General features: G+C 39.1%; 2 protein-coding genes across 3 annotated transcripts; both read right to left on the bottom strand.

Annotated features, from left to right (window-relative positions):
* Nucleotides 1–5,383: 5,383 nt before the first annotated feature.
* Nucleotides 5,384–9,182, bottom strand: mibp (muscle-specific beta 1 integrin binding protein). 2 transcript variants are annotated; one of them, XM_083940740.1, is made up of 8 exons: nucleotides 9,054–9,182; nucleotides 7,894–7,984; nucleotides 7,246–7,294; nucleotides 6,830–7,004; nucleotides 6,425–6,496; nucleotides 6,148–6,254; nucleotides 5,907–5,992; nucleotides 5,384–5,663 (listed from the first exon to the last, which is right to left on the bottom strand). In XM_083940740.1, exons 1-7 carry the CDS (start codon nucleotides 9,077–9,079, stop codon nucleotides 5,907–5,909), a joined length of 606 nt encoding a protein of 201 aa, XP_083796866.1. In that variant the 5' UTR covers nucleotides 9,080–9,182; the 3' UTR covers nucleotides 5,384–5,663. The 2 variants fall into 2 exon arrangements, with proteins under 2 accessions (XP_083796866.1, XP_083796867.1); XM_083940741.1 differs by lacking the exons at nucleotides 7,246–7,294; nucleotides 9,054–9,182 and having other exon boundaries at nucleotides 7,894–7,970.
* Nucleotides 9,183–15,672: 6,490 nt separating this feature from the next.
* atcaya (ATCAY kinesin light chain interacting caytaxin a) lies at nucleotides 15,673–24,611 on the bottom strand. The gene is made up of 13 exons (XM_083911218.1): nucleotides 24,473–24,611; nucleotides 22,486–22,585; nucleotides 19,992–20,050; nucleotides 19,624–19,884; nucleotides 19,155–19,328; nucleotides 18,916–19,018; nucleotides 18,585–18,716; nucleotides 18,141–18,227; nucleotides 17,236–17,334; nucleotides 17,048–17,083; nucleotides 16,721–16,789; nucleotides 16,531–16,589; nucleotides 15,673–15,779 (listed from the first exon to the last, which is right to left on the bottom strand). Exons 2-12 carry the CDS (start codon nucleotides 22,560–22,562, stop codon nucleotides 16,556–16,558), a joined length of 1,131 nt encoding a protein of 376 aa, XP_083767344.1. The 5' UTR covers nucleotides 22,563–22,585; nucleotides 24,473–24,611; the 3' UTR covers nucleotides 15,673–15,779; nucleotides 16,531–16,555.
* Nucleotides 24,612–25,535: the final 924 nt, after the last annotated feature.

Here is a 25,535-nt window from a genome sequence, read left to right as displayed (position 1 = left end):
TGGATGCTTTGTGTTTTACTGTTTGTGTCCACTTTGTGTTTTGGGGTATGTAAGACTATGCTGCTGCCTGTCTTGGCCAGGACACCTTTGTAAAAGAGTTTAATCTCAATTAGTCTTTTTCCTGGTTAAAAAAAAAGGTTAAATAAAAATAAAATAAAAAATTCAAATATGCTGTGTGACACAATTCAAAGTCAGGTCTGTCTGTATTTACAGTCCTTAATCACTGTAGTGTTTTAAAGGGCTTGACATCCTAAATATATTAGGCAACCGACCATTTATAAAAATATATCACCAACTGTATAATTTGTGATAAATGAGGTATGTAAGGGAGCTCTGTACATTTGATTTTCCATGTGCTTCATAGTGTTTTTTTTTTTTTTGTTTTTTTGTCAGGAAGTAGGTGAGAGGCCCTCACCTTTGTCTTTATTTAGTCTCATTCATCTCCTGGCATAGCTATTTTGGCTGCTTGGATGTGTGGACAGACAGGTAGTCAGTAGCGTGGTGTCAGTCCCGAGTGCACAGTGACGAAAATCAGTCAGCACACTCGGGATTAGAGGAGGTCAGGATCTATAAAACCTCCTGTGTCTGCTCCTGCACCAGCACCACATGAACCCCCCTCTAAATATACCCACACACCCTGTCAAGCACTCAGTGTGACTATAAATCCATGTGTGAGTGTGAGAAACAAGAGCTGTGTGTGTGTGCGTGTGTGTGTGTGTGTGTGTGTGTGTGTGTGTGTGTGTGTGTGTGTGTGTGTGTGTGTGTGTGTGTGTGTGTGTGTGTGTGTGTGTGTGAGGAGGACGCGATCACAGGTCCAGGTCTAGTCAGGCTGTAACTGGATGAGTGTCATTCCTCGAGCATGTCGGGTGGTCTCTCACAGTGTAAGCTCTTAAGATCTCTCAACCATTGACACTCCTCCTCCGGGCTCTCCTGACGTCCAGCACGTGTGATCCGACACCATCAATGAGCTTCCGTTTCCGTCAAAGTTGCTTTGGAGGTTTAGGTTGCAGGATTTTTATTTTTGTTTGAAAAGTTCAGATATAACCTGGAAATCTGGTGAGGCAAGTGAAGAAAAGTCACTGTACTTACTTCAGAAGGACATTTTAAGAGCCAGGGTTACCATGAAAGATGTGAATATCTTAAACAGGCTCTTTCTCAAGGATACTTCAACAAGTGGAAAGGGGAAAACAAACCAACAGCAACTGTGCTAAAGTAAAAGTACAGAAGTATTAGTAACAAAATGCACTTGAAGTAAAAGTATCATAATGCAGCCCAATGGCACCTGTCAGGGCTAAATTACCATATGTCATATTATGTGATGGTTATCAATGATGCTTTAAGAGGAGCAGCACTTTTAGCTCAGTTAAACTTTATAAAAATGTATATAATTTAATATATATGATGCATATGCGTGGGTTTCCTCCCACAATCCAAAGACATGCACGTGTTAGGTTAATTGATGACTCTAAATTGCCCGTTGGTGTGAATGGTAGTCTGTCTCTGTCCAGGGTGTACCCCGCCTCACGCCCGATGTCAGCTGGGATCGGCTCCAGCCCCTCACGACCCCGACAGGGACAAGCGGTTAAAGATGAACGAATGAATATTTAATACATCATATTTCACATGACCTGACATACACTAGAGTAGAAGTATAAAGTAACATAAAATGGATAGTGCAACCTCAAAATTGTACTTAACCTTGAGAAAATGTACTTGTTGTTCTCTACAACAGGTTGACAGAACTAAAGGTTACATGCTACAACAACCAAGTGACAGTTTTTCCATGCAGGTGATAAACCTCCGTGTCCTATGACGCACATTGAGGATTGTGAATCCAAACAAAGGCCAGATTTATTCATTTGTCAGCCCTCTATTTCCAAAATTTTAAGCATTTAAGAGATATAAAAGGACGAATGGGATGAATTCTACACTGCAATGTTCTGTATGTGCGCACATGAGGTTTAGCTAAGAACTAACATCATAAAAACAGAAAATATTAATACAACCAGTGTGATATTATTGACACACAGGCCCACACTGCTAATGGATCCGTCACATGATTCAGACAGGCTGTGAGTATGAGGTCAGGTTTGTCTCAGGAAAATGTCTAGACTGGAATTGTTTCCACCGTAAAGCAGTTCGGCATAAACGTAGCCACTGTTTCACACTGAAATTTGCATTAGTCGCCCATGCAGCTGGCCCACGTATACTTTTGTAAACCTTTAGAGTATATATGTACAAGAATATTTGTAGAAAGGTATCCAGAACATGTGATCTTGTTGTCTGTTTTCTTAGGTCTATGTTTTGTACTTGATGAACAGATCCACCTGTGTGCATGCTTTTGACAGACATCACACACACACTGCTGTCATTTTTAGCACCGGGAGTCCAGGCCTGTGTGGTTTACTCCACGTCCTCCTGCGAGACCGTCACATTAAACACCTTGTAACTCCATTTCGCCAAACAAACACATGACAGATTAGAGGTCCGTACAGCTGATGTCATTAGGAACTGAAAGAATGGGCGTTACTGTAATAGTTGTCAATAAAATGAAGGGGACAAGAGCTCTGCAGCTTTATAACAAAGAGTTTCCTACGACTGGAACTCAAAATGACCCTAATCTTAGGCTACTCAACCAAGATTTCTAAAACATGGGGGCCCCTGCTCTCCTATGTAAATATAACTTGACTGAGACTATGTGCTCATATTTGTTGATTAAAGCCAACTTCACACGACTAATCAGTGTCTGGTATCTGTTCTGGGCGAATATTCTGCCATAGGTTATTTCTAATCTGCACCACTGCGTTCATTGTATTTTGTGTTCTATTTAAAGTTATTATCTATTTATATTTGTCTATGTCCTTATTGTACCCTTTATGTTGCAATATGTCCCTGTTTATTTTTAACATCCACAATGTTCTTGACTCTCCTTTTGTTCTGTTGGTTCAGGTAGATGTTTGTTACTCTACACTGTGTTATATACCATATGTTTTATGCTACCTTATTATATTACGCTCTCTATATATATTGTTATTCTATGTTATATTTCTGTACAATATGACATATTACATATATCTCACAATAAGTTATAGAATAAACTATGTTATACTGCTGCACAATACTCTACTAAGTATATACTGCTGTGCTATACTATATGTTATGTTATTGTTTACTATATTGCTACACTTCTGCACCTTGTATATCATAATGTGCCATATTACTGTGTAAATAAGTCACACAGACTCCTGCACTATATTCTATTATATTAATACAGACTAACACTGAGTTTAATTTTGAATCACATCATATATTAGTCTGCTGTGTACACTGTTTATATAGACCCTAAACACTGTCACTCTACCACTTTAACATGTAATTTTACCTGTCATTAGTAATGTCTGTTACTTCTTTACTTAATTGTAGCTTGTCAAGCTTTTCCAGCACTTTCAGCTTTGGTAATTTACATATTTCTACGAATACATAGATATTAAAATGTATTATTTGACTTTTTTTCAAAATAATTTCCCTTCAGGGATGAATAAAGTAATCATCTATCTCTTACCTATCTATCTATCTATCTTTCTATCTATCTATCTATCTTCATTAAAATCACATTAAAAGTTTTATGTTGTAAACAACTAAAATTGTTCCGTAATACCAAAAGGATACGAAATTAAATTATATTTCTATTCTATAGCTATTTGTTGTGAAAGAAATGTGGATACAATTTCAAGCATTTTCAAGGATTTCAAGCACCCGTACGAACCCTAATTATTTGTTTTTATTGCACTGCTGCTGTGTATCTTCTCTTACACCTTAACCATCTAACTGCAACTGAAACAGGTGTATCCAAGTGGATTTTCTGATTACCGGTATGTACATGCATTAAAACAAATAAACATATATGGAAGGAAAAATTCAAACTGACCCACATCATTTGTGCTTTCTGACTTATTTTGGCGCTCAAATGTTCCTTTATTCCTGTAAAGAAAGAAGCGTTGTTTTAGGTGTTTTCAGAATACATGCATCTACCTGACCTTCATTTAACTGATCACTGTGACAGGATAAGGTATTCCCTCAGGGGAAATGAGAAATTATTCTGGCCTATTTATGTGTGGGAACATATCGGCACGTGCCTCGGGCCTCGTGTGCTGTAAATCTGGTGTTAATAGTGTAAATCTTGTGGTTAGTCGGTGACCTACTCAGGCATCTACTTCCAGAGCTACAGTGGTGAAAAATGGACAGAAATAGAAGTTCAACAGAGCCTTTCCCGTTTCCAAAATAGATGCAAGCAAAATTAGCTTAACCTGGATGTACTTCATAAGGAGCCTTTGTATACTATAATTCAGGTATTCTGATAATTACATTAAAGCTATTAAATGTCTTACCAGATCATGTTTACTATGTTCAGCTGAAACTGAGCTACTGGAATCCTGAGTGGCCCACTTTCTTGATCAGTATGATAAGTCTTTCACAGAACCATCCTCCTCATCAGAGGTACCCAACAGTTTTGGCTTGTGGCCCTTTGAAGTTAGCAATGTTAATCTATGATCTCGCTTCAAAAGTTGAATACACCTGTGAGTTACGGTTTGACCAAATATTGATTATTTCTTTTTTAGGGCTTTATTCAAATAGCTTTCAGAGTCAGAGAACAGAAGATGATAAACTGTAGTATTTTGAAAAAAAAAAAAAATATATATATATATATATATATACAAAAACAAACAATTTGGGCTTCTTTTCGGATTTCATGTTCTCCTTATATCCTGTTCATTACCTTGAGGAGCAGGAACCATTGCTCCTGATCCCAGGGATCTAATGAGAATTAACAACGCACATTCAGGTCAACAGGTAGGTAGCCAGTTGTTACTCGTTTGAGGGAAGAATGGTAAATAAGGAAAGTCTCAAAGCTATATATTCTTTGAAAATGGTAATATAGTAATTTCTGCATATTATTTCTATACCTTAAATATACAAAAACACACCCCGTAAACAACAGACCCACAGCCAAGGAAAAGAGAAGGGAAAAAAAGCAAAAAGGTTACCAGAGTAGGAAATAAATGTCCATGCTTGCTGAAATTGTCCCTACGCCTACTGGGGATGAGTGAATTTACCTTCTGAGATCAATAAAATGACCCCAAAAACAAACTTTACAATAAGAGTCAGACGAGGAATACATGAGCTCTAAATTGGAGAATGGTGGAAAATTATTTGAATTTCATGACACAACTGCATCAGTCATGTTTATCAGTATTTACAATTTAAAGCCAATATGTAGTAGTTAGGTGAAATAAGGATTGGGTAGCTCATGAAGAAACAACACAAAGATAGAGATTTATATCAACTGCAAAATTTAATTGTGATGACAAGAAAATATACAAAGATTGTTGATGTAATGTTTATCAACAGAAACTAACATTTATTAGCAGAATGCCACAAATGGTCAAGTACAAGTCAGTAGTTAACATAACAGTAACAGAAATCTTCAACGATCAATTTAAAAAAGGAAAAAACGAAACGACCATCTAAAGATGATAAAAAAAAGATAAGTTAAACATTGCTTTGTTTTTACAGACAAAGAATAAAATTAGAAAAACTTCATACAAAAAAATTCCTTGGGTCTATTTACAAGATTTATACAGGGATGGAGAGGAGTCCTCCTGCTGCAATGAAGACAAAGAACTATTGTTAGATGAGATTGAACACTAAACATTCTTTTTATAAATTGTACCAATAGGGTTACCATGATATTATATTGTAAAATATGCACTTTCATAAACAAATGTTTTCTTCAAATATTTTGGCTGCAGAAAAGAAAACTGAATGAGGCAGATTTTACACGTAGAAGCCCCTTAATTAAGTCATTTCCATCCAATTGGAAACAGGGGCCCACTTTTTCTTTTTACCTATAAACGATTGAGCAGATTGTTCTGGATGCTCTCGTACACCTGGTTGTAGATCTCCTCTTTGGACTTCAAACCATCCAGGCACTCTGCAACAGATTAAAAGTCGACCAGTTAAAAAGATTTAATTGTCTATAATTGTCCTTAAAAAAATGTATTACATCAAAAACAGCTTGATTAGATTGCACTGAATTTCCCAAAGAAATAGCAAAAGTTAAAAAAACAGACACACGGTGCAACATACCGATATTCAAGCTGCTGCTCTCCATTTCTCTCCTGTGCTTCAGGTACATCGGCCACACATGGCCGTCAAACAGGCCGGGGGGGTCGGGGACAGTGTACTGTCTTGTACTGAAAGTAATGACACATCTTAAGAAAACGGGCTCTTGCCATGGTAAGATTTTGAGGAGAAACAGCTGAAGTTAATGACTTTAAAAGAGGTAAACTGTTAGAATGTGTTCATTTAATTGAAAATGGGAAACACACTAACTGGCCAACTATTAATATTTGTGTATGCTCACCTTCTCCTTCTCTTGCACTCCTCATAGGGGATCGTGATGTAAAAGCTCTTGTCGAAAGCATCCAGCAGCGGCCTGGAGAGGAGATGAACAAAGCCATTGATGAAGATGCATGGTTTAAACCAAACTAGAGGAAATGAACATAGTTATTCAACTCGTCATACCGTGTCTTATCTATACTGTATATCTGCAACGTGCCCTAGTACACAGAGGAACGACCACCCAGCTGACACCCTTATCTTTCGCTGCAGGACCTGCCCCCCAAGGGGCCCGTGTACATGCACAAATGGTACATGTGTACAGTACATCCAATCTGAGTTTAAAGGTGGTGCAGCCAAGATTGTAACTACCATGTGAGCACTTCCTCAAAGAGGGCACATAAATAATAAATAAGAAAAATCAACTCACGGATAGTTGTAAAGCAGGAAGCCCTCCACGATCAGAATGTGGATCTGCTCCTCTGGGTTGGCCACGTCAGATGCAGAAGACAGAGTGACGCCGTGGGAACGGGCAAACTTCACTGGGTTCTCCATCCAGCCCTTTACTGTGTTGGTCATGGCCTCCATATCCAAAGCTGTGATCACTGTAGAACAAGATCGACAGAAAAGAAAGACGAAGGAAGGGATAGATCGTGAACTAAATTAGACATTTAGAATATAAAAAAATAGAAATGTGTTTTTTGCATTTTGCTCCAAGTTACTGGAGGTAAACATCAGTAATGAGGTTGTGCATGTTAAATGGCTATAATGTATGTAATGTTGGAGGGTAGTGACGTGAAAAAAGGGTAAACAATGAGTCATTGGCAGTCTTCAGTGAAGTCTTACCATCCCATTGTCTAAAGCCGTCCTTCCCGACTTCTATCTGATCAGGTTTCTGAAATAACAGTCACCAATAAAACATTGCTGCAACCTCACAGCTCTGAACACTTGCAGATCCCACTCACATGCCAGAGTACTAAAGAGTGCACGCACAAACACACGGGAAGGGTAGATGGCAGAGGGCATGCACAAAGTTAAGCAAGTAATTTACAAAATAACACAGCTTTAATGAAATTGGAAAAAGATGGAAATGCTTCACACTATATAATAAAAAAGGTGCTAATGGAGAAGGAGAAAATGGATGCATTTGGCCATGTTAGAAAAGTTTTTATAAAAGTGAAGTAAAGAAAGTTGATTGATTAAAGGTGTGTTATATGGCAGGAATCTGAAGAAATACCAAGAGAATAAAAGGACACAAGGGAGGAAAATCGAAGCACTAAGAAGAGACAAAGGGGTAAAGAAACTAGGCTGCATAGACATCAAGGCCATTTCCATATCCATCCATGTGGGGAACAAAGCACGGGGGGGGGGATTACTTGGCAGCACCTTAGTACTTAGTAGCACTACTTTGCTTACATGCAATGCTCATGCAGAGTTCAGAAAAGTAAGCCAACAATAACAAAACACTCGTATTATACATCCGCTCAAACTCACCTTGAAAAAGTCATCCTGGTGCACAACACAGCAGTTAGGCAACGTCTTTATCAACTTATTCGTCAGGGTGGTTTTTCCACCATTAGTGACTCTGTAAACAAAAAAGGAATAAAAAGGTATATAATAAGAGACATTAACGAATGTGTTCCCATATTTACCGTTATTGTTTAAAATCTAATAATTTTTATTAGAAAAAAAGCAGCCATAGCTTTCTGCCGGAAGACACGTGGGGTGTCCTTGTGTTTACATTGTATAGTCACTTAGAAAGTAAAGTAAATTTGATTGGTGCACAGGACAAAAAGCCACATTTAACTAAAACACAGGTCGATGAACGTAGAGCTGGGTCTGTTTGACCTTCCTGTCTGTTAATAGGGAAGTTTTTGTTGCAACTGTGTGCACATGATTGCTGGATAAATACTGTATATAGATATTATTGTTCTAATAGACATTGCGATTTGCTGCTGCTCATGCCGCATAAATCATAAATCAGTCATAGCCCTACTCTATGTGTAAAATGTCTGGAGATACCTTTTGTAATGTTTTTTTTGGTATTTATAAAATTAAACTTAAAGATTTAATAAAAGTTATGTGTGATTTAAAGGTGCCCTGCTTTAGTAAACACATGGAGCTGGAAAGAAGCAGTTTATACAAAGTGGCTGAGATAACTACATTTAAATAGTGCCATTACCTAATTAAAGTGGATGAGTGGTGAACATTACATTAAGCTATCGTTGGTTTGGGACAATACTGATGTAAATCTCCCTCCACTTCTGATCTGAAGTCTCGCGGTGAATTTTCAAATGTCCCGCTCGATTTTATGACAACAAACCGGCAGCCTCACCGGACGTGACTTTAGACCGGCTTAACCGTGCCACTTTCTGGCGGGCTGCTGATAAAACATGTGGTCAAAAGGATAATGTCTACCACCAAGAAGCTAGCGCCATTCATGACAAATAAATACAACACACAACCACTTGTTTAACTTCAGATACCTCCGAGAACAATAACATAATTACACAAGATCGTTTTAGTCATTTTACTCCACTCAACTGACAGTTATTGCTAAGTTAACATTAGAATATTTTAGATATAAATACATGGTAACTACGTGCAAATTGAGAGCAAATAAAAGGCTGTTTGATACAAATATAAAAACTTACCCGCCAATTCCTATGATGTATTTCATATTTTCGTCTCTTCTCGGCAGTCCTGCTCAACGTCAGCTGAAGAAACACTCAAGAGTAGTTTTTACTAAAGTCGAGGATGAAAATCTGACAAATTAAACGCTTCAAAAAGTCGTAAATTTAAAGTTGTAGCTCAGATAACGTTTCTCTCTACTGTTCAGTTGACGCTGCTCGCGAGGCACTGCCATTTATATCTAGCTCTCGGCCTATTGCGTCATCACGCACGCCGGCATGGACGTGCTCCGTGCCTCTTCGCGGCAGCCAATCAGAGAGCAAAGAGTTCCTGCCACCAGCCAATCACAGCCCGCGAACTTTCACACATTTACATATTTCCCAGCACCTGTTCTTTTCCAGCACAGTGCGTCCACCTGATGATGACCAGCTGTGGAAAACTACCATTAATGGTGTTATTGATACATTAATATAACAGCTATCTGGTTTGTACTGCTTTTTACCTGTCAACTGATTAAATAAAAAATAAATATCTCACAGTGTCAAGAGTCAAGAGTCAAGACAAGAGGTTTTTATGGTCCCTGAGGGGCAATTTGCAGTACAGCCAGCAGCAACAAACAGTACATGCACAATAATGACACACACGATGACCTGAAGCCAATAATTAAAAAAGATGGAATACACAACAACATGGATGACATGGGACAACAATAAACAATCAACAATCCAACAAACAAAGTGCAACAGTGCCACACTGGATAAAAACAAAGAGTTAAAGTGACCACAGTGTTATCAAATGTTGAGAAGGCCAATAGTCACTGGAACCCCATTTTTTAAATGTGTGAGTATTGCATCTCGGCACATGAACTCTGCGTCCAGATTGAAGCAGTTTAAAATCAGGTGCCAGAGGGTGGCTGGGGTCAGACATGACACGTTTGTTCAGGGCCCTAGTTTTGTACACGAGAGAAATGTCTGTCAGAGGAGTGCCAACAATTTTACTGCACACTAACTGTTTCTGTCTTTTGCGTTTTTTTCAGGTTAATTGACCCAAACCAGCAGATAAAAGCAAATGTCAGGAGAGATTCAGTAAAACATGGGCTGTATTAGTCAGTAAAATATAAATGCAATTGTAATTGCCAGCTGTTATATAAGCCAACTATGCATTAATAAAGTTATTAAGGTAATAAAATACTTTAAGTCAATAAATAAATACATGTATGAATGTATAAATAAATAGATAAATACAGGAATGAATAAAGAAATGCATAAATAAATAAATACACGAGTAAATGAATAAATTAATGCAGAAAAAAAATGACACAGAAATACAGAAATAAATACATTTAGGTGAACAAAAATGTAGACATGAATGTAAAACATTGATTTATTCATTTATACAATTATGTCAGCACTTATTAAGTGAAACACTCCTAAAAGTAAAATTAGTGATAGCTTACCACACTATAGAAATATATAAACAAGTAAAAGCCCTTATTTAAAAAGTAAAATCACAAACTATTATCAGCCAAATGCAACCTACTCAAAGTACCAAACGTAAAAGTATTTGTCAAAATAGGCCCTATTAGTGTTATATAATTCTATAACCACAATCAACAGTGGTATTCGATTGTAAATTAAGTCATACATTATACACAATGTTAAATGTTGTCAAAATACTACATTGAAAGTACATATTATCTGCATATCTGCATATTATTCTGTATAAAAAGAAGATATACACAATTCCCCATTTTAAGGAGTTATACTATATACTATAAATATATACTATAAATTTGATGTAGTTGAATTTATATCATATATTCAGTTTCAGTTTTATTGAAATTGTTAGACATGGAGCTAATTTTGATTTTTTTAAACAGTATAATGCTCTTGTAATCTATACCAATATTTTATAAACTGATCATATATTTTGAGAGAAAATGTTCATCTACAAAGTAACTTGTATCTATAGCTGTCAAATAAATACGAAGACGAATAGATACAGGTACAATATTTCCCTCTGAAATGTAGTGAAGCAAAAGTATACCATTAATGTAATGTACTTTGTTACTTTTCAGCACATGAGATCGTTTTCACATTAATATACAGAGGATCACTTTTAGAGAAACCCGCCACATGTTATGAAACAAAATACAGAAACCAAACATGGACGACTGCTATATCCTAACACAAGCTGATGCAACTGAACAGCCCCATGTCCATCTTTCCATCAAAGTGGCTCCATTACACTGGGAGCAAAGTTGGCTTTAACAAGATTATATTTGAGTCCTTCCTGAAGATACTCCTTTAAAACGTCATACTGACAAGCAAACTGTATGTGAATACACTCACATCCCAGATAAACTTTCATGTTTTACCTGAAGTGTGTCAGTTGTGTGAGGGTAGTGTGAGCCAGCCAGCAAGCGCCTACCATTAAAGGGAAACTACCTAATGAGATGTGCACCAGAGCAAACAGAATGACTATAACAAAGCATTCATTTTTGGGTTATATAATATGAGTTATATTACTGCCTCGATGTAAATCACCTCCTGTTTAGTGTCTTGCCCCCTTTACCCTGCAGTGTGTGTGACATTCATGTCTATTTGTGTGCATGTGTGCGTGTGTGTGTGTGTGTGTGTGTGTTTGTGTGTGTGTGTGTGTGTGTACGTCAATGCTGTCACAGCCGGGGGGGGGGGGGGGGGGGGGGGGGGGTCAGCAGTCAAGGGTTAACAGCCGGGGTCTCTCACTGTCAGTATTAGTGTGTAAGGGAGAAGGGTGTGAAGGGTGACTCATGTGATTATCTTATGGTTACTGTGACGTCGCAGGACTACTTTGATCCAAAAAAAGACAGAAGGGACAATTCTCCGGAGTCTAAAGTCAAACCTGATCACAGTCCCGTCCAGACATGTAGGACATTAACCTGAAGCCTTAACCTTTCTGACAACTGAACCAAAGATCCCATTCAGGCATAAAAGGATATGTTAGAAACGTGAAAACAGAATTGACCAGCTCCTATAGTTCAGGATAGCTGTACACAGTTTAGATATACTGTATGTGGGAAAACAACATTATTTGATTACGAATGACTGTACTCATAACGGTCACTTTATAAGGTGCACCGGTACAATCTAATACAGCATCTCTGCCATATATTCTGCCTTCACAAAGATTGCAATGCTCAGTTTTTGTTGACACTGACGATGTGTGAAGTCGATTATGTATTTGTCATTGAGGTACTATGGTAAAATGCATTGCAACTACGCCCCTTAGCTGTGATATAATCCCAACATACCACTGCCTGTCGTGAGCTACCTCTTAAATATACCACACCAGTTCACTCGAGAGTAATGTACAAAATGTTTCATTGGTATTGTCTATGTGTTTTTATATTATATATTATATATTTTATTTTACATGTACTGAAGTACTTTATGCACTGAACTGATTTAGCTCCAGCTTTGAGGCACTTTAAGTTATGTTAGCCTAGTATTCAAGTCACTTTTCTAAAGTTGTTGAGGCACTTCATGTTATTAACCGAGAGTTGGATAAAAATCAGATGTTTGCACAGTTAAATTGAAGTGAGACTGTGTCTGAAGTTTAAGTTCATTGTGTCTTTGTTAAATCAAACCCAAACTGAATATTCCAAATTAATTTAATACAGCTCTCCGCTTTAAAGAGTTGTTAGAAAGATCCCTAAATATACTTTTGTGTCTGGTGTCATTCAAATTTCATATGCCTACAATTATTTTAACGCATACGTTTTTTTTTGTGCACTGCCAGAGAGACACAGGACTCACCTGCCGCCCTGACCTTCAACAATATCAAATTTGCTACTTAAACCTTAAGCAATTACTTTTTTTTGGGGCTCTTGGGTGCAGCAGAAACAAGATGGAAACCCAGCACTGACTTAAGAACTGCTTTTGAATTTATGTGACAAACTTATCAGCAAACCGTTGCCCATTTACACATCCAGGTAAAATGCAATATGAGGCTCTAAACCTAGACTTTGTTTCTATAATATAGACCCTTTCAATGGAATTGTATTGCTAGGCAACAGCCTTGGTCCTTGTTAACTTCCTGTCAGCTTTGAAAAGGTCGACACAATGATCTAACATGGAGGAAAAAAGTAATCTCAAGAGTTTTTACAGGCCAAACTCTGTATCTGGAGACTCCCCTGTATGAGTAGAGAGAAAGTATGAAAACAGAAGACAAAACAGATTTTGGGAGGAACAGTTTATTCAGTTATATTTACAAGGAAGACCCGATCATATCTTCTTCAGAACCATGAGTAACGGAGCATCTTTCCCCTTTAAATCTGAGCAAATATTTGACAGCAGACAAATGAAAGGCAAATCATTTGTAACAATATGAATATTGTGCTTTTATAGTCAAAATGAACATCAGGATTTTTGGAAATGTCATTTTAATGCCAACCTTATTGGGTGTTACTTCATATAGTAAACATAGAAACCACAATAACTAAGGGAACAGCAACTTTTCCGGGATTTCTTTTAATCATTTGGTTCAAAAGTAGGCACACAAACAAACTTCAAACACAAAGAATGATGAGCTGTGGTAACTGAGCTGTGACCATAACTATTTGATGAAAATACCTAGGTTTTGTTTATGATATAATCGGCATAAAAAGGACTAAATTCCTGTAATAATAATAATAATAATAATAATAATATTCCTGTACCAGAAAGGTAAAAGAACAGAATTGAAATGGCACTTTAAAAACAGACTATTCTTGAGTCCTACGTTTCTGTATTGAAGAAGCATAAACATGTACATGCTTTACTAACAGCTACACAACTGCATGATATCAGTAACGCTAACACAAAAAAATGCTCTAGGAGAACTTTTCTCCTCCTAAACATAACAAAATCAAATAGTGCAAAAAGAGAAAAAGACAGGCAGGCACTACAAGTATATAGTTCTTTACAAAAATAAAAAATCTTACTCGTCTGCCCTCCTGCTACAATAAGCTGAACCGATGGAAGACACGAGAGAGAATCAGTGTAAACCCAGAAAATGCCCAATTCATAATGCATTAGGATGTTCTATGTTTAAGCTTCGGTTAATATGAGAATGTGCTGACATTGTCCTAAACGTTCATCAGAAACGACACTTTACTAGTATGAAGGCAGCTATATGTCAATAGCATTTGCACAAATTTCCCTACGGGGATAAAAAGTTTATCGTACGGCATCGCATCAGATGCTAGGGTATGGTATTGTACTGTATCGCATTGCATAATATTGTACAGTAAAAAACATAAGGTGTGTCGTTCTGCTAAACGTCTGACATTACAAACTAAATCTCCACATAAGCTACAAACACTATAAACTTCATGATTCTGAAATAAGAACAACATTTCCTTTCAGAGGCTGCACTATACTTCATAAAGTTAGTGGTCAGAACATGTTTTTACAATCTGAGCTGGCAGAAAATGTTCCCATATGATGCAGATCAATAGGAATTATAGATATGCACAATTTATAAAAAGTTTATAAGCAATCATATGTGCAACATTTGTGTATTTTGTCTTGATTATGGCCACTTTGATACAAAACAAAACGATTGCAGATGTTTGGCATTTGCTGGGTTCGTAGTATATTTATTTTATACTTGACACAGTATGTATTATGTGCAATACAGAGTCTAAAAATGAATATAAAGCATATTTGTTGAATGTTGTATGACATCTGTTGTTGTGGCCATAACGACGTTTCACAAAATAAACAAGCATTGTATTTCACAACATATATAGGATTCTTAAAGATTTTCTCATATGGGATTTCTAGGCCACAAAATGCAGAAGATCGTTGTTTGTGTATTTTTTAAGATGACTGAGGCACATTATAAACACAAGGTACGTTTGGACATTTTAAAAATGTCCCTACAGCAAAGGAGAGAGCTTGAAAAGGCCTTTCATGATACAGCAAAAAAACAAAGATGAAGGCATCTGATGCATTGTTATTTACATCTAACACACATTTTATTCACACAAACCAGCATGAATATAAATGTGTGTTTTGTCTGGTGGCCATACACCAACCCGAGTTCAGCATATGTTACATATCTGGTCTTTCCGAGTGTTAAATCTTTCATGGCACCATTGACTACATACCACTAGTGTTGGGCAAAAAGCTTATATCTCCACATTTCAGCAAAATTCAGCCTTTAGCAGTTAATTTAGTAGATTTAATATTAACAAAAAAGTAGAATTGTAACATTGTAAAGGTGTAATCCTTCAAATGAAGTTACAACATGAGTATCCACAATTGGAGTTACAATTGTTTCAACAGACATTGCCAAAGTCAGTTGTCTTTCTTTAGTGTCCCAGTTACTTTTGTGCTGCATTATAGAGCGTGTATTTCTGCAACAATATGCTCTTCCAGAGCCTCACGATGATTTAATATTACAATGTGAGCTACACAACAGGTCTGACCACACAGCAGGCTAGTGAATCGATTAACCCAACAGTAGTTTCCAATGTTAAACACTTACTGTTACAAAGCTGCGACTTCCTTCGTACATTTTTTATGGTACAATACGAAACCCTCTTGCAGAGAGGAAGAAGGAGTTTGATACAGAGGGTTAATGAGACGGAGCGTTCACCATTTTGAGAGAACAAATCATCAGCTGGATGTTGGTGAAACAAGGAAGCATATATAGACTTGTTGGACCCCCTGCTTCATACGGGTCTAAATCGAAAGGTGCATGCTCCATACGTCTGTCACCCACTGCATAAAGAGGAGGAAATGTTTGTGGAAGATGAAAGCATAACAGGACAATAAAGACATTTTGCTGCTTGTATCATGACATTAAAACATATAATTCAAAGAAATGTGCATGTACTTTGTCTCTGTTTGATCCCTTTAAAAGATAAAATCAGAGATAGAATGAGAGCAGAATGGAAATTCCCATCAACCTCAAATCAACCTAACAGGATGGTCACAGCCTTTTTTATGTGTATTGTTGCCATTGCAAGACCGTTGTAGAGGACTAAAAGCTGCATAAACTTCTGTATAAAGTGGCAAGTTGTGGACTCACTGAGGTGAGAATTTATGACAAACAAGCAATGGAGAACTACGAAGCATTAAGAGGCATCTTTCCTGTCCATTGCCTTGCTGCTGGAGAAGAATTGAAGATTTCTGGATTGAACTGCTTCATATTTTTATTGTTTAGTCAGTATTTATTTCTGTTTAAGAAAGAGTTCACACAATATACTGTTTGGAAATAGCTAAACACCGGATTGCTTAAAAATGCATGTAATGAATACAATCCGACATAATAAAGAACCTATTTTGTTTTCTTGTTAGACAGTAAAAAGTACTGAAATATTTGAAACTATTCTTAATCTGATCTTTGCACTGAAATCTATCAAAACAGTGAACTGGAAGATGCAATTATTGATCACTGATTAGACATCGGTGTGGTGAATCTATTACGCATCGGGGCTCCGACAATAAATACAACAGTGGTTTCTATTACCTTCACCTGCGGAGCTCTGTCCTTTTCACAATCCTTGACCTACAATCATCGACTTCGGCCTGAAAAGTCGGAGAAAAAATGCAGTAAGAACTTTGAGAAAGTTGGAGGGATGGCAACATACTAAAGGGAATGAGTGTCTCTTCTAGATATATGTGAAAATATGATTTTAAAATCCAGGGTGGACCAGTACCTCTCAGACTTTTTAACTGTCTCCTGTGGGACTGGCTTCTGCTCCTGTTGTCTGTGATCCTGCTCCATCCTACACACACACACACACACACACACACACACACACACACACACACACACACACACACACACACACACACACACACACACACACACACACACACACACACACACACACACACACACACACACACACACACACACACACACACACACACACACACACACACACACACACGCCAAAAAAATTCAGGTTAAGTGCTTAAACTGTGTTAATTTCGAGTGCAATATATATGTATGAGTCGATATCTCATCAAATGTATTTTACCTTTCCCTCCGTGCTTTAATCCTCTCCTCATCAAATCTGAAAATAAATAATAGTTATATCCAACTTCTTTTATTCAAACACATTAGACTTTATCTCTGTCAGTTTTACATGAATGAACGTTTTAATGAAGGACAGCAGGAGAAGCTGTTACGGCTCTTTTTCTCTATCTAGTGGTCAGAGATACTTACTGCACCACACACTCTGGAACGTGGACATGCTCCATGGGGACGATCTCAGCCAGTTCATCCAGGCTGTGGACATACTGGATCTTATTCATGAACTTCACACTGCAGAGGGCCACAGGACAACAACAACAACAACAACAACATGAGCACCATTACAGTTGACGTATCACTGATGTCACAGTTACAAAATATTTAAATGTAGGGCTGCCTCTCCTAAGTTGATTAGTCAACTAATCAATCGTTTTGGTCTTAATGGATTAGGAATTGTAGTGGTTGGCACTGTCGCCTCACAGCGAGAAGGTTCCAGGTTCGCATCCCGGCTGGGGCCTTTCTGTGTGGAGTTTGCATGTTCTCCCCGTGTCTGCGTGGGTTTTCCTCCCACAATCCAAAGACATGCACATGTTAGGTTAATTGATGTCTCTAAAATCGCCGGTAGGTGTGAATGGTTATCTGTCTCTGTTCGTCTCTATGTGCCCTGCGATAGACTGGCGTCCTGTCCAGGGTGTACCTCGCCTCACGCCTGATGTCAGCTGGGATCGGCTCCAGCCCCCCGCGACACCGACAGGGACAAGCGGTTGAAGATGAATGAATGAATAAATGAAGGATTAAGGATTTTTTAATCATTTTTTAAAAATTAATATCAAAGAAACTTGCTTTTGCATGATTCTTTGTGGATAAACTTGGTTTTACATATCTGCCAATTAAATCTAAACAAATCAATTAGAAAACAAATTGGATGCAAATGTTTTCTTTGATCGGGCCCTAATTAAAAGCATGGTCGTATCCTCACTGGTTCACTGTGATCGGTACTACAAAAAGTATTTTAACTTATGCACCAAGTTTTGTGCATTCCCAGTTGTGTGTGTGTTTGTGCGTGTGTGTGTGTGTGTGTGTGTGTGTGGTATTACCTGATAAAGGGCCTGGATATAGCCAGAACGGTGCGTATGAACCAGGTGGGATGAGCAATGACCAAAGACTTCAGGTTCTTCCTCAGTCTTCCATCACAAGACAAATAAACCCCCCCAAAACATAAATAACAAGTCAATTCAGTTGGGTTAGTGGTTACAAAAATATAGAAATCATTCAGCTGAGAATCAGAAGTCCAGCTGTAAATGTAGCTTGTGAGTCAACAAGTGACAACTTCCATTAACCTCCCATCTGTATCTGTCAGTGTCAGTGTGTCATGCATTTCTGTATACTGACATGAACAGTCAGTGGCTAAATATAGCAGGGTGGGCCCAACTCACATTTCAGTGTAGAACAGTACTCTTTTAAATAGTATAAAGTATTAAACATGTTTAATACAATGCATATCACAAATATGCTGGAGTAGTTTCTCCATAGTTTCCCACCTTCTGTCAATCATTTGGTAACACTTCTTGAGCCAACTGATCCCAGGCATCTTATTCCGAGGAGTGGCTCCATTCATGTAGATGATCAGGTAATCTTCAGCCACAAGCATCTCCAGACTGCTCACCACATACCTGGAGGAGAGGGAGGATGTTTTGTGTTAATGCGTTGCTATAGGCAACACTGGATAACCTAAAAACAGTTGTATGAAAGGGTACAGCATCATGGATGGATTCATTCCTAAAGTCACGATCAAGACAGGCCTACTTCCGACCAAGCCCTTCAGTAATCCCTCCATGACCAGCCTGAAGTTGAAAAGTAAAAGTCACTCACAGGAAGAGGTTCTCCATGATGTAGTGGTAGTCTGGACAGCTGCTGTCAGGCAGGTAACAGGCAGAGAAAACAATGATGGCGTTCAGGCCCTCGCCGTAATAACCTGATGAGAGAGAGTTTCAGTTAATAGTGAATAATGCTTCTCTGAATAAAGGTTGCAGATTGTGTATAATAATGGAAACCATCTTTCAAAGTCTTTCATGACATTTATTTGATTGATTGATTGTCCTTCCACTGACCTCCGTGTGTGATGACCCGAAGGTAGGGCCTGATGACCTGCATGTCAATACGATGCTCCTGTTCTCCGATGATCACCGTCCTCCAGAGGCGTCCGTTGTTGGCGTTCCCCTGCTCGTCCACTTCTCCTGAACCGCCAGCAGGACCTGCTTTGGCCGAGGCCACCGGCGTGTCATCTGGAAAGACACAGAGGCAGATTTTTCTTCTTAATTGAGTGAGGTTTAGGTTGAACATTTGAATCAGGATTATTTTTACTCTACCAAAACTGCAGTTACTTTTGTTGGATTCCAACACGATGAGGACACGGTTATCCTCGATTAGGATTAGGTTTGTGGTGAAATTTTGAATTAGGATTAGGTTGAAGAAGAGTGACTCTTCAGTTGTGGACAGTGGTGGATTTAGTGTTGTAGTTTGTCAATGAGGAGACAATTTTAGACACTTTGTACACTGCTGGGTAGATTAATCGCTGACCTTCCCACTCCAGCTCGTTGCCATTGGTGATGAACTCCAGTGAGTCTGTCTCGTCCGGCGTATCGATGTCATCAATGTTGATGTCCAGGTCGTCCGGTGTATCCAGGAAGTCATCTGACAGCAAAGAGCCTTCACTTTGGTCCAGTGAAAGGTTCATCTCCGGGGCAACCAACGTACGCCGTTTACGGTGGGACGAGGACACACCGCCTCCGCTGCCTCCTCCTCCTCTGGGTGGGCTCACATTCAAGGAGTTAGGGGGAGCTGCAGCAAGAGAGGAGAAGAGAGGCAGATCAAGAAACCGCTGTCATAAAGCAAGGTTATTATTGACTTTACATTATTGATCAATCAGTGTCCCCAGTTTTACTTACAGGCTCTGTCGTCTGTGAGACCACAAGAGGGATCCATGTCTCCGTACTCTGGTAGTGGTCTGGAGGGAAACAGACACAGGTGAGCAACCAGTACTGAGCTTGTTGAGTATGAACTAAAATATAACGCCAGTCATGATGCTACAGAGATCTGAGCTTCAGCAGTGCAAATGTAACATGGTGATTAGGACGGTGTTCAAAGGACCAGTCAAGGATTGGGTGTTGTCACTGATCTTGCTAAGAGGAGCAAGCAGAAGAGGACAGAGATGGTAATTAACTTCTCTCTGGGGAGAGCTGAAGATTACAGGATTGCCAGGCAGGGCATGAGTGGGGAGGAGACAGGGATGGGATGAGAAATGGGGAGGGATAAAATATACAGGATGGGTGGAAGAGAGAGAGTTGTGTCTCTGCATACGGGCAAAGTGGTGCAGCCCCCCCCCCCCCCCCCCCCAACACTGTTATTTACTGTTGACACCCTGTGCAGGAGGAGGAGCAGACAGGGGGTTAAAATCCTGCTCCGCATAGGTTTGTTTGTGTGTGTTTGTGTAGCATTTGCCATCCGTGTGTTCATTTGAGAGTAAGCAAAACTATTCACATTAGGGCAGGAGGGATTTTGCAAGCAGTACAAAAACTGGAAACAGGGTTGAAGGAGAAGTACGTAGAAGAGAAAAGAGATGCAGTGTCCTTCAGCAAACAATTCCTGTTAAAAACCAACTGCTTCCTCCTCCTATCTAGTGGAGGACTGTGTGCGACACACTGGCTTCAGCCCAGAGAAACAGGCACTGATGAACGGTCCGACCCTTTCCCCCCGGAGACCCCTGCAGTGATTAACTAGTCCAACGCTTCCTTTGTCAGAAATGAAGCCATTTCTATAAACACATTTTGGGGGATTTCTTCTTTTAACAAAAGCAAGATAATCTCTTTTGTTCCCGACTGCAGTGTCCTTCAGCCACAAACAAATAATCAGGGTGAATCGATGATGCTTACCGTCTGGAAATAGCACAGGGCTGCTGTTGTCAAAGCCAATTCAAATGAGCTTTTTCAACCTCACACAGCTTTAGATTTGGTTTGCTCACTCATCCCCTGTCTTCTCAGATGATAACAGACAGCGTAGAGCAGAGCATCTCTCAGAGGCTGCCTCAATAATCCATGTGCTGCCGGCTATTCCTGCGTCTGGCTGCCTGTCTTTAACCAAAACCTGCCACCATTTTCCTGGCGATGCTGTGTTGTTGATCTGTGACTGCTGTTGCGTCACATGACGTAGCCTGAGACAGAGCTGCACCTGCTCCCTGGCTTCCTGCCTCCCAATCTGACGGAGGAGGAAGGAGGAGGGAGGAGGGAGGAAGCCTAGCAATGAGTGTCTTCTTTTTCCTTCATTCATCTTTCTCTCTGTTTTCTTACCGTGAACATTAAATTAAAGGCCACACTGGGGTCAAACCTTGTTGTATGTTTAACTTCAACACAATAATTATGAAACCCTACAGTTACATTAGTGCCTTAATTAGGGATGCATAATATATATCAATACCAATAAATGATCTTCCAATAATGGGAAACGTATGTGAATAAATGTATTAGTCTGATAAAGAAAATATAGACAATGAATGAAGCCAAACTGCTTTGATTGACTTAACAAGTGCAGCATCTACACACTCATACTCATACTTGATACACAGGTGGTGGTATGCACATTTAACGATTGACATTGACTGATTATGTCAAAGCATGCGCGTTGAATTCTTAGACAAACTGCTTCATAAAAGTCAAAGCACGTTTGTAAAGTTTTTTTTTAAAGTATTTTATGAGAAAAAAATAATTTGAAGAGTCTTGTCTTAACAATAGCGATGTCAAATTCGTTTTGGTGAGAGCTTAAATCATTTATCTTCATCACTCCATCTTAGCCTTTCACATCATCAGGGGTGCATAAACCTCGGGTTATGAACTCCTTTTTGAAACACAAAAATGTAAAAGTATCAGAGGAAGCAAAAGGTAATTATCGGTTATCAGTATCGATTGAAAAATGTCCATATCGTGCATCCATAACATAAATAGCTCCAGTGGAACCCAAACATGATAAGGCTATCATTAAGAGAAGTGAGCTTTTATAAAATAAACAAATAATAATATTACAAAAGGCAGATTATTACAAACAGCACTTAAAGTCACCTAGACTAAACTGAAATGGAAATAATACGGTGCAGCTGGCCCATAAAGAAACACTGTTTGGCAATTAAGCCATAATTAACTGCATGATTAATCCTTTCATGAGCTATTCATCCATAAATTAAAATGTGCTGCATATTCATCAACACACACAAACACAAGAATTTGCCATAGAGCTAAAGGCAAACACGCAAAACCACACACAGCTTTTTTTTGCTCAGCTGTCTCATCATTTTCAGCCTTTAACTTCGATCTATGGGCTGCATAGCCATGCACTGACATGCATTTGACATCAGTTTAATAGATGACAAACAGATGAAATCAAAAGGATCACCTGGGGAAGTCTTCATCCTGCCACTCGTCTTTCACTTCCAAGTTCTCCATGCGTAGAGTTGCCTCTGTGGTGCCCATCCCTCAGAGAGGAGAGCAGGGGCCTGGAGGTGTGAAAAAAGTGTTTATCAGTGAACCTCATCTATAATAACGAGAGAAAACTGTCACATTAAATTAGTGTGCAAACTACAGTCAGCTTCTGCACTGCAGGAACACGTGTTTGACACACAACAAAGGGAAAAGTCAGCATTGTTGAAGGATTTCATCCGAATCATTTTTCATTACACTTTGGGGGCTGTAGTCACATGTTTTTTTATCCCCCTGCCCAGAGGAGCACATGTGAGAGGCATGTGACAGAGCCCACTTTCTGAGCTCAGCTCTCCTCAAAGTCAAATATCACGTACAAATTTCTTCCTGGTTGGAATTTAAGAGGCCATTGAAGAGTACGACAAGTGCACCTAATCCTCCCTCCCTGCTCCTGCCGCACTGATGTGACTGCTCAGGCTTTGTGTCACTTCTCTTCAGATCTAATATTCATTTGTTTGCGCTCAAGAGAAGAGAATTCACATCTTGATGAATACAGTGATTGCACTGACTGCAAATGTAATGGTGGCACTCGAGTGCACTTCACTCTTCTATATTAAAGGATCGAAATGCTGCAATCCAGACGCATCACCACAACAGTGACAGATTAATAACAGAAGCACAGATCTGCTCTGGCTGGTAAACTGCATGAGAGGAGACCTGTGGATATTTAATTGTGTTTTCTTTGTAGTTCTCCACTCAAGTATGAAATCCACAATGTCTGAGCAGGTTCTGCTGAGTGAGGGAGGATTTCTGGGTTTGTGTTAGAGTTTATACTTTCACATTTTAATGCAGTTCAGAGCGTGTTAGGTGACTACAGCACGACAAAAATGCATTCATGGGAAAATAAAATACAACAAACCTTGTGTGCTCATGACATTCTCAGCAGTGCATAGTGTTAATAATGCAACATGGTAACTGTGATAATTACTAGAAGGAGCGGAGTGGTTTTGGTGGTTTTGGCAGCAACACTCGTGGTTAAACTGGAAGACATCCAAGACTCACAGAGAGGAAATAATTCATTTCTACAGGCTTTACATTACACATGAGGAGCAAAGCAAAGATAGATTACACCATGAAGCAAAACTCACTAACACTTTATCCACTGTGACAACACCCCAAAAAAGAGAGCGGGAGTGAGGCAATGAGGTTTAATCTTTTCCACACCACATTTGACAGGTTAAAAAAATCATGAATGTAATAAGATAAGATATTCTTTTATTAGTCCCACAAAGGGGAAATTCCTTATTACAGCAGCAAAGTGGAGCAAACATAGAAGAAGCATCAATAAGAAACAATAAATTGTAACAATCAATAGAAACAAGTAAATATTGAAAACTATAAACAATATAAACACAGGGAAATATAAATATAAGAATAATAGAAACAATGTATACATTATTTTTAAATTTACACCATGGCACAGAGATAAATATTGGTATTGCACTGAGATTGAAATTTGCCTGGGCTAAATATTTCACAGTATGAAGTGAACACAGTAAACATTATAGTGCAGTTATTGTAAGTTTTGGTGTGTGTGGTTTACTGGGATGGGTCTAATATAACTGTAATTGCAAATGTTTCAATAGCCTTTTCTGCAAAATTGTGTATGGAGATGTAACCCATTAAAATACCCTGTTTCTGCAAGTGTTGTGCTGCCCATACAGGCTGCAAAAATACATGTCTATCCTAAATGAATAACCACCAACTGTGCGGCACATAACAGAGTAAAATGGCCCCACAGATTTTCTAGGTCATCCAGAATCAGCAGCCAAACGGGGGGGAAACTAAATTAATTGCATGTGTTAGTGGACACATGAATGCGCATGCAGTCACTCTCAAGGTGTCTCCCGTGTGCAGCGAGCAGAACAGAGAAGCAGGCACGTTGAGTCTGTGATTATACTCACATGAGCGGTGTAAGATCCCCTCAAAACCTCTCGCTGGTCTGTGTCCTTCCTCCTCCTCAGTAACAGATAAAAAGATCCGAGGGGAGAAAATCCTGATCCTCCAACCTCACAGAGAAGCAGGGGAAAGGCAAAAATTTCTCCTCTCACGCTCAGTGTCTTCTTCACTCATTCACAGGCACAAACACACACACACATACACATTCTCATGCACACACAGTCATACAGTGTCCTCGATGTCAGCCACTAGCCAGCAGCAGGTGTCTGAAGACAGGGGGCACCTCTGTGCTGGACTACCCCCCTCTTCTCCTCCGCCTCTGGCCACCTTTGTCGGGGAAAGGCTGGTTGTGAAGAAAGGAGCCGACAGCCAGCCTCTCAGCTCCTAAGTCCACACCACCAAGACACAAAATTCCTTTAACCAGAATGCATCTGCTCTGGCATCATGATCTCTCTCTCTATCTCCCTTTTTTCTCTGCTTCTAACTCTAAATACCATCAGAGTATCTTTTTTTCCACCCCTAAATATCAATTCTAACCCTTCTGTGGGGAAAATTGAGCACCAGTCTATACATGCCCCTTCACTCCATCAGATAATCCTCCTGTTGTTTCCATTGGTCCTCTGCTGTTCCCTGGCAACAGCATCTCTCTCTCTCTCTCCATCCATAGCTTCTCCCCTCCTTTCTGTCTCCTCATCCCTCTGGTTCATACTATACCCCAACTCTGCCCACACATGAATTATTCAGTCTCTTACTTCACTTGGACCCAACCAATCACATCACCCCTGCCCAGTTTCCCTGCAAAGTAGTATTTGCTGCTGGCTGCACATTCCTGTAACTGGCCTCTTTCTATAATCTGTGCTTCTCTGTTTTTAAAACTAATCATGCGTATATGCTAGGTTTTTAATCTGACATTTGCATCCCTATACTCAGTTTTGTGGCGCTCCTGAGGTGATGCCTTTAAAACCCAAGGTCGGAAATACCGTTTTAGCTGGAAGATTATGATTTCAGTGCTGTTAAATCAAAATCTAAATATGATATTCTGTTGCTTTTTTGTCTGGTAGTTAGATG

This window comes from Echiichthys vipera (assembly GCF_963691815.1).
Source record: "Echiichthys vipera genome assembly, chromosome: 3".
NCBI lineage: Eukaryota > Metazoa > Chordata > Actinopteri > Perciformes > Trachinidae > Echiichthys > Echiichthys vipera.
Note: the sequence above shows the minus strand (reverse complement) of the source record. Positions and strands in the feature narration are given on the sequence as shown.